The sequence below is a fragment of the Triticum urartu genome, chromosome 7, assembly GCF_003073215.2.
Source record: "Triticum urartu cultivar G1812 chromosome 7, Tu2.1, whole genome shotgun sequence".
In the NCBI taxonomy this organism is placed as follows: Eukaryota; Viridiplantae; Streptophyta; class Magnoliopsida; order Poales; family Poaceae; genus Triticum; species Triticum urartu.
Genome location: NC_053028.1, coordinates 716,702,832 through 716,713,769, shown reverse-complemented (window position 1 = coordinate 716,713,769; position 10,938 = coordinate 716,702,832). Strand labels below are relative to the sequence as shown.

The 10,938-nt window shown below is 46.3% G+C and overlaps 1 protein-coding gene and 1 pseudogene across 2 annotated transcripts; both read right to left on the bottom strand.

Moving 5' to 3' along the window:
* Positions 1–236: 236 nt before the first annotated feature.
* LOC125521752 (putative disease resistance protein RGA3) lies at positions 237–8,398 on the bottom strand. 2 transcript variants are annotated; one of them, XM_048686816.1, is made up of 7 exons: positions 8,239–8,398; positions 8,087–8,149; positions 5,945–7,412; positions 4,770–5,833; positions 2,204–4,322; positions 964–1,950; positions 237–845 (listed from the first exon to the last, which is right to left on the bottom strand). In XM_048686816.1, the coding sequence occupies exons 4-7, from the start codon at positions 5,820–5,822 to the stop codon at positions 748–750; spliced, it is 4,257 nt and encodes a 1,418-aa protein (XP_048542773.1). In that variant the 5' UTR covers positions 5,823–5,833; positions 5,945–7,412; positions 8,087–8,149; positions 8,239–8,398; the 3' UTR covers positions 237–747. The 2 variants fall into 2 exon arrangements, with proteins under 2 accessions (XP_048542773.1, XP_048542774.1); XM_048686817.1 differs by having other exon boundaries at positions 5,919–8,149.
* A 169-nt stretch (positions 8,399–8,567) lies between these two features.
* Positions 8,568–10,584, bottom strand: LOC125521753 (annotated as a pseudogene).
* Between the last annotated feature and the right edge of the window lie 354 nt (positions 10,585–10,938).

Here is a 10,938-nt window from a genome sequence, read left to right as displayed (position 1 = left end):
CTGTGGAATGGAAACGGTGTACGTACGTGGGATGAGCACAAACAGGAGGAATTTAACAACAAGGTAGATTTAAACTAGATCATGAGACTTGAGCTTGGTTTATTAAGGAGTGTATCATCAAGGTACAAAGTAGCAGTGCAGAGCTATCTGCTAATAACTTCATTATCCAATTCAGTCAATCAGCTTATTAGCTTTCTTCCGAATGAGTTAACAGTGACAACATCAGCGACATAATGGGAGGGACAGCCAACACATCAATTACCAACTGCTACAATCGACTGAATGAATCTTGCCCATACACGACTCCCTCACTACCTCGTTATGTTCACAAAAAATACCCACCTCAGGTTACATTACTACTAGGAGTAGTTGTTTTCTGAATCGCAAAAAATACCCACCTCAGGTTACAATTGACTGAATGAATCTTGCCAACGCTATTTTAGCCTTGGGCTCCATCCCCAGGGCCTGCTCTTGAGCAGTCTGACAATGAACCAAGCTGAGGAGTAGGATACTACCAGTGGCCGGCCAGTCTCCCTTCATTTCCTTTCAGCCTTGTATCGAGGTTTCCCATTGTCACTAAGTACAGACATACTACTAGCTAGTGGCGCAGAGATGCTAATTAACCACCCAATACAGTACATGCAGAGTAGGAACTAAGAAGAGGACTGCGACTTGTCCCCCTGCCCTCGCATCGAGAAATAAAGAACCGATCCAATGGAGAGGGCAATTCGATATGGTCTCACCTTCCTAGCTAGCGCGTGCTTCTTCCTTGTTTCCATCTCCTGAACCTGCAGATGCAACTGCTGCTACTTCTGCTTGTTCCTCCTCTGCAGCCATTGTGTGAACTGAAGTCCAAACAGATGAAATTAACATGGAATCAATAGGAGGAAACAAATAAACCAAATATAAATAGCACACTAACAGTTGTCTCGATTTAACACACTAAGAGTTGTGTTCTTTTACCTTCAGATCCGATCAAGTTCTGGGACAGTGCATCCCTCACCCTGACAGCATCCTCCTCTGCTACATTCCACACTTTCTCGACGTAAATGTCCTCCTGACCGCTCGGCAGGCTTGCACCCTCGTCCTCTTCCAAGTCTATCACTATGTTATGCAACATGCAGCACGCACCGACTGTCCAGTGCATCTCAAGTTCATTATCTGGATGCCACCCTTTTCCCTGCAGGCACTTCCACGTGTCTTTTAACCTTGCCAACGTCCTCGGCGCGACGGCTGTAGCTGCAGAGTGTCTCCTGTTAAACTCGACTTTGGATTCTGAGAGTGGGAGACCATTTTCTAACTGGTAAGGTGTGAGGAGCCATGGACGAAGAGGGTATCCTGCATCACCAATGATGTATTCCCCAACCTCCGAGCCATCTGATAACTTCACCTTACCGCCATTCAACCAAGCATATTTCTCAATGGAACCCAAGAGATCACCATCCAACCAAAGCTCCGTGATCCTCATATCTGGATCAACAACGGCTTGCACTAGCACAGCGTCATTCTCCTCATGGTTAGGGTTTTGTGATCCAAACGTGATGTGAGCTGTATGAACAACACCACAACAGTTTGGCAGGCCGTGCATCTTGTAGAACTTGTGCTTGATCTTCTCCATTTTAGTGGAGCCAGGCCAGCTGCAGTGGTGCATTGCTCTGTCCCACATAGCCTCAACAAACACCTGAGTTACCAGCGAGACAGTTGACTCATTCACACCAAGAGAGGATCCAGCGATAACCGGCGACTCACCAGAGTTCAATATCCTCAGAGCGACAGCTACTCTGTCTTGCAAAGACAACACTCTCCCATCGACAAAGGTGGGCTCCCTTGTCATCATATCTTCCAAAAATGAGATCCTCACCAAGCCGCAGACGTAACTGAAGGTACTTCTTCTCATTTTGTACAGAGAGTCAAATCCTTGTGCATCCACAATAGAAGATGATAAGGTTTCTGCATGGAAAGAAAAACACAAAACTGGTTACATGATACTCTAGATATGTTAAACTCAGGAAAACCTAGAAGAACAAGTAAGAAGACGAATACTCAGCAACATGCACTAGGAAGGTACAGAATATATCCGGTCATCATGCAGTATATATGGATGAAAAGCAGGAGATAAAATCAAAAGATTTTATAAACTGGCAAAATCAGAGTGGTCAAACAAATTAAGACAAAACTTGTACGTATGTTTGATTTTATGTACCTTCAAATACGGTAGAGCTGCTGATATTTGAATCCAACTTGCAGTTGTCTCCTCTCGTGTACAAAACGTACCATTTTCTTTGGTTGTCTCCATCACGTGCATATGCCTTGACATGCTCCACTTGGCTGAACTTGTCCCACTCGGTGCCAGATTGTCCCGCTGCTATCGCAGAGAGCAACAATAGCCTGCAGAATAACTGCAGATGCCTTGCCTTTATGTCTCGCATGTATTCTGGGAGTTCTTCCATGGTGTAATCCTCCAAGCCCAGACTCTCGAGAGAAGCGATACGCTCCAACACCTTCAACTTTGGCCACTTGGCGATGGCAAGCTTCTGCAGATTGGGGAGACTGGTGATCCTCTCCAGGTCGGGGCAATCAATCACTGTAAGATCAACAACAGAAGGAAAGCTCTCAATGTAGCTGAGCTGCTTGACATGTTGTAGACCTAATATTTTCAAAGAGCTTGCATTGGAGGCAAGGCCTAGAGGAAAATGCCTCAGTTTGCAATCACAGAGCACAAGCTCCTCCAAACGGGGCATCGCTTGTACTTGCTCCTCCCACTCCCACTCCTCCCATACCACCATGTCGAACAACTTCAATACATTTAACCTTGGAAATGAAGCTGCTGCCGCCTGCAAAAATCCAGTCCCAACATGTTTGATGCATGGAGCACGACAGACCTGTAGAACCTGTAGACTGGGGAGCTGGCACAACCCATTAGGAAGTTGTGTGCAACAAGCCAGATCATAAAACAATATAGTCTTCAAGTTGTTGAGGGGCACCATTGATGTGGACATCATCCAGCTCAGGAGTTGCCGGCCAAAATACCCACTGATATGAAGATCTTCTACACCAGGTGGAGGGCAGAGCTTATCAAGAACCTTCTCAATTCGTTGCTGCTCTTCCTCAGAGACACCTTCCTTCTCTTTGACCAACCCATCATCTCCCAGTTTACTGGTGCAGTACATGATTAGACTGATAAGATGCATCTTCTCGCCGAGCCTAGCATTAGCAGCAAACGAGGCAGCAGATACATTCTCCAATTGAACTAATTCAAGAAACCTGAGTTGGGAAAGAGGCCCCAACTCGTCCAAACTGCACCAATCACCATCCATGTGGGCTCGAAACTTATCTAGTATCCTCATATTTGTCAGACCACTAAACCCTCTAGGTACCATACTTGCTTGGGGAAGTGAAAGTAACCTCAGTTGGCCAAGCTTCACAATGCTGTCAGGAAGATTCACCAATTTTGTACATCCACCAAGGTCAAGGAATTGTAATAGTTTCATCTTGCCAATGTTTTCTGGAAGTACAGATATACCAGCATTTACTAGTGTTAGATATCTCAGGTGCTTGAGCAGATGCAACGATTCAAGCAGCACAGCCATATCTGCAGATTCTATATGCAGAGTCCGCAAACTAGAAAAATTAACCAATGAATCACCAGGCATCATCTTAATCTGGATAGTTGAGATCAATGTTCTCACTGATTGTTGTGCCTGTAGAGATTTCCAATCAAGTTCACCTGATTGTGATTGGTCAGTTTCTATGGACAACCGCAGAAAGTTTTGTGAACTAAGTTCAGCAAGAATATCATTATCTCCATCTTTAGCCATGAGTGCTTCATCTTTAGTCATATACTGAGCAAATGAGCGCACAACATCATGCATGCTGCAAACCCATAGATTAGCATACGATTTATCAGGCTCTATGAGGTTCCTAGATACCAAATCCTTGTAGTATTTTTTTCCCAATTCTTCTAAATCATTAGAATTTCCGTGAATAAATCCTTCACTAATCCACATTGCAACAACTTCATCTATAGTAAAATTTCTACTTTTAGGGAGAAGAGAGTAGTACAGAAAGCATTGCTTCAGGTAAGAAGGCATATATTCATAGCTTATGTATACTGTGTGGTCGAGCTCATCGGGCATTTTAGTTGTTGACCATTTAGAATCATCCAAAACCTGCTGCCAGTCACGCCGGAGCCCCCCTCTTTCACGCAAGAGTCCTCCCATTACTTTAACAGCAAGTGGTAAACAACCACATTTCTGTATAATTTTCAGTCCGATATCCATTAGCGTATTGATGTGGTCTTCATCTATCTCACTTGAGCGTACCTGCGAACATATCATGGAAGGGACCGATAAAGTTAATTAACTATGTACCAAGATCCTCTAAGGCGCTCAGTTTTACCTCTTAAGAAGACTAGTTGATGTATCTATCCATTTGTCAAGGTGTGATTGACTATGTAAATACTCAAAGTACAGAAAGTACATGTCAAAGAGAAATGGTATTAATGTATTTACTTATCTTTCTCCTACATACCAAAGATTTGTGCAATGGCTTTCAAATATAACATACATACTTTATGCCTAGCCCTACAAAATTACTGACAACTTCTTACCTCCAAGAGGCAATAGTACATACATGTCTCTGAATTACACGTAATTAATGGCTCATTTTAATTTGGCAGCATCCTAACATTTCTCTTAATTAACTACATAGTACTGATAATAAGTAGATGGAGATAATGAAAGATATTTAGCATTTAATTAAGTACAGACCTGCTTCTTGAGCAATGACCAAGCGTCATCGGGTGCTAATGTGTCGACGTGGTGGTAGGGCTGTATAGCTGTCACCCCTTGGGCAACGCGTCCTTCTCTAGTTGTGATGAGGACACGGCTGCCTGAAGCAGCAGCATTGGCAAAGGGTATTTTTAGCACACCCTCCCAAGCTCCTTTGTCCCACACATCATCCATTACCAGGAAGGTCTTGTGGTCCTTCAAGGCCTGCATTAGGGCTCGGTGAAGCGCGTCCTTTGCATTTCCAGCTAGTTGGGCGTTTCCATCGGCACCGATGATGGTTCTTTTAAGCAACTCAACCTCACTGAAGTTTTGGTTGACGCTCAACCATATCTTTTTGATGAACCCGCCCTGGATTGCCTCGTCATTGAAGACCTTCTGGGCGAGAGTGGTCTTGCCAACCCCGCCGACACCTACGATGGCGAACACCATGATGTCATCATTGACCTCCTTTCCCTTTCGCATAATCAGAGCCACTAGTGCTTTTGTATCTTCTTCAATCTTGTCTCCAACCACAGCTGACCGGTCAAAGTCCCCTACCGTCTCCCGGCTAGGATTACCCTGACAAGAGGCATGGGCATTGCTGCTATGACAATCCTCATAGGACCCAAGATTGATGAAGTTGAAAGCAGCGCTGCGCTGCTTGATGTTATCAAGCCTCTGGTTGAGCGCCTTGATGCGGGTGCCGATCTCACGAGCGTGGAAGAGGTTCCGCAAGCAGAAGAGCAAGGGATTGCAACACCCTGCTTCTACAGAGGATGGCCCACGCTTCTCCATGGCCTTGAGCTGGCAGAGGTCGAGGATGTCAGCAGCTTCGTACATGGTGCGCTTGAGCTGACCCACCCAGACTTTGACAGTCTCGTCGGTGATGTTCCTCTTATCTGCGTCGGCGAGGAAGTTCTTGAGGTCCAGGAGCTTGTCGCCCAACTTGTTGATCTCTCCGGAGACGCCCAACATCGTTCCGAGCTCATCCTGTACCACCTGCTTGAGGTAGTCCCCGATGTAGGATGCAAAAGCATCCAACACCATCGCCATTGGTCAACTTGCTGTGATTACAATTAGAGGAAATTAAAGTGAGTTTTAAGTAGTAGACAGAGACAAGCAAATAAATCTTGAACACTAACTAACTACCTCAAGGACAGCACAACCTCACCAACCTTTGAGAATGATGGGATGCACTGCACGGCACAGCAGTCGGTGGTGACAAATATCAGCGGACGGCAGCGGCGACCGGGGCGATGGCGGTGCTGGGGAAGAGCTGGAGCCTGGAGGGATTGGGATTTGGGAAGTAATGCCACCGGGTACTCGTTGGCAGCCGGAGGTGGGTAAAGCATTAGGTGGAGAGAAGCAAGCAAAGCAAAGCATCCCATTCCCATCGATGGAGCAAGCAAAGCAAAGCAAAGCAGCTTCTTTTCCTTTTCCATGGAGGAGTAGATTATTTGACAAAGCAAAGCAGCTGAACTGAAGAGGGTATCGAATTGGATTGGACTTAACTTTTCCTTGATGCCAATATATGCTTTTTCCTCGTGTGCACGCCAAATGACAGCGGCACTACGGCCACCCTCTCTGCTTACTAGACTGGCCAGTGGCCGGCGGCGGCGCCTCCTTCATATTTTACTCCGGTCGCCGGGATAAAGAGACGAAAATTAAACTCGATCGAATTACCTCACCAACCTTTGAGATGGACGGGATGTCCTCCTGCTCCTTCAGATCAGGAGGACATTCAACTCAATCATGTTGTGCACCAGGTAAGTGAAAATAAAAAAGCAGGACAGCAGTGCACATTGTCAAAAGTGAACGATCTGGTGTTGGAGAGCAAATCTGCTTAACAAGTTTTTAACTCTGTCTTATCACCATATTCTCTAAGATCACACATTTCTAGTGTGAGTGGATGCAGCTCATTGCCATGACCCCACCATCACATCTAGTCATTATCTACACTTTTGACGACTTCGTTGTGACAGCGGCAAACAGCTGCGCTTGCCCGAGCTAATTAGTTAATCACATAAGGGCAACTCCAACGCCGACCCGCAAATTTCCTCCCGCATCCGTCCATGGACAGGGAGGTCAGTCCGCGGACATGGATGCAGGAGGCGGCCATCCAACGCTGCCCGCATATAGTTAATTACACAGCAGCAGTTAAGATGATATGGGGGCAAAAGTTGGCAGCTGGAGCAAAGCATCCCATTCCCACTCCCACTCCCACCAGCGAAGCAAAGCAAAGCATATCTCACTCCCAACAGTGGAGAGAAGCAAAGCAAAGCATCTCCTGTGTGGGAGAAGCAAGCCAAGCATCCCATTCATACTTCCACCGACGAAGACAAGCAAAGGAAAGCACCATGTTCTGGGATGAGGTGGTGGTTGGGACAGCGAAACTGAGAATCTTATGGCCCATGGAACGTTATGTGGGGTTTGTGCCACTCTTTGCCTAGCATATATATGGGAGGGCCGGACCGGAGCAATTCAGTTTACGAGTTAAATGATGAAAACCGAGCGTACCACCTAACACCGAAATGCTGTCAAATAGAAACAGAGGCAGTCATAAATTTAACCGCCACAGATCTATAGTCCAGTGAATACCGACCATTTAAGCCGCAAAGGAGGCCTCCACTCTTGTCGCAGACACTGCAAGGCAGCACATCGTTCAATCTTTTTTTTAACCAGTCTCAAGTTAACTTGTGCAATAAAATTTACCCTACACTTGCCTTCTGAAGAGTCGCTTATTCCAGTCTCAACAAGGACCAGACCCACCAAAACACAACCATGTACGTACAGGCATTAATGTTCAGGGTTATGTATGCAGGTTTTTGAGCACTTCTGTTGCTTATTTAGAGTAAAAAAGGGTACCCCCACCCAGAAAATTTAAACATATTCTGCTACACAGAACCATGAGCTACCCATTTAGCTACAAGGTTGCAGGAACAGACCATCCAGCATATTATGCGCGCGCGTCAAGATACTCGGGTGGTATACGTAACTTGGGTTTAGTACCCAGGTACAGTTTAAAAGCATATCAGATCAGGCATACAATCATTCACCTGGGTTTAACTTATCAAGGTTTTTCTTACCACACTGCTACCAGCTAGGTCTATCAGCTTAATTGCTTTCTAAATAAGTGCACAGTATTGATTATCATTGATATCAGTGGCATATCACAAAAACTACGTTTTTATTTCGAGGATGAAAGAATGAACTTTGACATGCTAGATGCAAGGAACTTGGGAATCACGACACAACGAATCGTGCTAATAGTAATAATTACCGCAGTGAGACTTAATGTGTAACAGGAAAAATGATACCAGATTATGCAGTGAGGATGGTCTGATCTACTAGCTCTGCTTTGTGTTCCTTATCTTCATCCTCTAAGCCAGTCGGAAGATGGAATCAACATGAGAACATTCGTAAAACTACGAATTGACTGAGAACAAATTAAACACTTGGCCAAATTTACCTGCAGCTTCAGGTCCCAACAATCTGCAGGCTAACAAGTGCTTCGATGGTATATCCCTCACCCTGACACCGTTCACATCTTCTAACTGGCGCACCCTGCTCCTCCCTGTCAATCACTTTGCATGCAACATGCAGTACACCTTGATCATTTGAACTGAACAAACACTCTAGATGTACTGTCTTCTCTGTTCTTCTCCAAATAGCAACAGCAGACACATTATGATGATATATCCAGAAACACGCTTAACACTAACAGCTGCTACAACACCAGTCATAAACACTGTAACTGAAGGATGTATTGTCATCTCTGTTCTCCATGCAGCAACACTGTTAGTTGTTTTCTCCACCGCATAAAAGCTTGCTGCCAATAATATAAATTACACAACACTTGTCTTTCACATACATAAGGTTATTTTCGATAGGCTTACATGGAGAGATATATGTGCAAAGTTCTCTATACTCTGTAGTCTATACATAACATCAACAGCAAACCACTTCAAAAACGGCTCCAAGCTTTTAACCCAAGACCGCACCGCGCCGGGTGCACATGAAACAAAAATTCACTCTCTATATGACCTTAATCTCCTTAAGCCAAGATGTGTGGAGTGGGCATGGATCTGGCTTCCCTTGCGCGAGGGCCTTTTCAGTGAGCGAGTAGAACCAACCGTTCCTCCACTTGAACTGTTATGTCGCAATGCTTACGTGTTACTAATTTTAAAGACAATGTAGTACAAGTGCAGGTTCCATCGCATAGATTGGGGAGGTAGGAGGACTTGCCTCTTTCACGGCGGTCGGGAAGTGTGCCACGGCTCTGGAGTAGGCACATAGCCTTTCTTCCATGCCCTCATCGAAAGAAAGCCCCCGCTCTGCAGCCGCAGCTGATGCCAATTCAGCTATGAGGTTGGATACCTGCGAAAGGTAAAAAAAAAACGCAAATGGATCTTGTTGGAAGAATGAGTGTCTGTTGCTCTAGGGACAGATGTCGTTAAGCTCAATCCTGGAGTATTATCAAGAAATTGATGAGGTTAGGTAAAGACATGGATCCCGTGTAGTCCTTTTTCCCTGGAAAGTTAACAGAGACAGTTCCAAACAGCAACTAAACAATGCTTTGTTGAATAAAACATCTTGTTATTATTGTAATGGAAGTGAAGGGCAAAAAAACTACTATATTATTGCACAACAATTTGATGACATACTCTTCTACTTCCTCAGTCTCAAAATAAGTGTCTTAAGCTTAGTATGACTTTGTACTAAGGTTAGTACAAAGTTAAGACACTTATTTTTGGGACGGAGGGAGTATTATTTTGGGGCCTATGAACTAAGGGAACGAAATAGCTCGGGTCTCAAACAGATGTAAGGCATTCATGAAGTAGGAGAGGAAATTACCTCGGACCGGTGCTCTTTCTCGACCGCGCCAACCGTGGCCCCCGGATGCCGAGCTCCGACGAGCATGAAGGCTGAAATCCAAATGAGCTTCTCTAGCATTTGCTTCTCGAAGGCGTCCTTGTCAAGCACCTGAGAAATCTCACAGACGAGCATTGTATTTTTCAGACATTGGTCAGGAGTATGAGTAGTACTAAGCCAGAAAGTTTGGGACATTTTAAGCTGAAATCCAATGGAAGCTAACTATGGACCTTGCAGGTGAGGCCTCCGTTTTGGAGCCTGGCGGCGACGGCGGGGGCCCAGTTGCCAAAGGCGGCAGTGAGGCCCTCCGGGTTGGCGTCGGTGATACCGTCGACGGGGGGCTCGCCGAGCTTGGAGACCGCGAAGTAGGCGAGCACCTGGTTGGCGCCGGCGAGTCCCTTGCTCTCCAGCCACGGCTCCAGCATCCCGTTCTGGAAGAAGACCAGGTCTGGTAGCCGCTCCATCATCAGCTCAGCAATTTAGATGGTAGAGATGGCTAGTGCCTAGTGCTAATGATTGAAAGAAGGCACCTTTCCAACGGGATTTGGGGGTGGCGTGCAGCACGCCGTCGAGGTCGTCGTTGCGGGTGCAGACCAGGATGGGCCCGGCCGGCGCGGCGGGCGGCAGCGCCTCGCCGCGGCGGAGCAGGAGGTCCCCGCCGGAGGAGGGGCCCATGGAGAGCAGCGCCTGGCCGACCCTGCCGCCGGCTGCACCGCCGTGGCCATCACCGCTGCTGAAATCCTGGAGGCGGACGCCCTGCTGCCCATGTAGGAGGAGGGGGAGAGGTGGTGGCGGCGGATTGTCGGCGTGACGGCGGCGGGGACGGAGAGAAAGACGGCGGCTTTGAGGCCCATCAGCTCCGTTCCGGCGGACTGGTCGGGTCGACTGGACGAGGATGAGGTGGGCCACGCGGCGCACGACAATACCTGATGGGCCTCCTCTTTTTTTTTTAGGGAAAGCCTTCATGGCGCACTTTATTGCGAATTATATAACGATACATCATTCATTACATCTGAAATAATAAAATCAGGGGGATCATCGTCCCAAAAAACAGTAGAATCTGTAACAAAAGCATGTCTTGCTAAATTGTGCGCCACATAATTTGCTTCCCGGTTGCAATGATGCATCGATATTGATCCAATCCTAGAGGCAATTTGAAAGCAATCTGCTAGTACTGCTGCATACGGAGACCAAACTTGGATTGTACCATTAAAAGATTCAACGAGTTCCATTGAATCTGATTCTACAGTAACAGGCACACACTGAAGACCCTCGATTAGAGCTAATCCTCTCTGAA

What these genes read in the sequence shown, in the direction of transcription:
- LOC125521752 (XM_048686817.1), bottom strand. Translation starts at nt 5,822, where the DNA reads ATGGCGATGGTGTTGGATGCTTTTGCATCCTACATCGGGGACTACCTC. An exon ending in GGTCATTGCTCAAGAAGCAG is followed by an intron (nt 4,323 to 4,769) that starts GTCTGTACTTAA and finishes ATATGTTCGCAG; the next exon opens with GTACGCTCAAGTGAGATAGA. An exon ending in CAGCTCTACCGTATTTGAAG is followed by an intron (nt 1,951 to 2,203) that starts GTACATAAAATC and finishes CTTTCCATGCAG; the next exon opens with AAACCTTATCATCTTCTATT.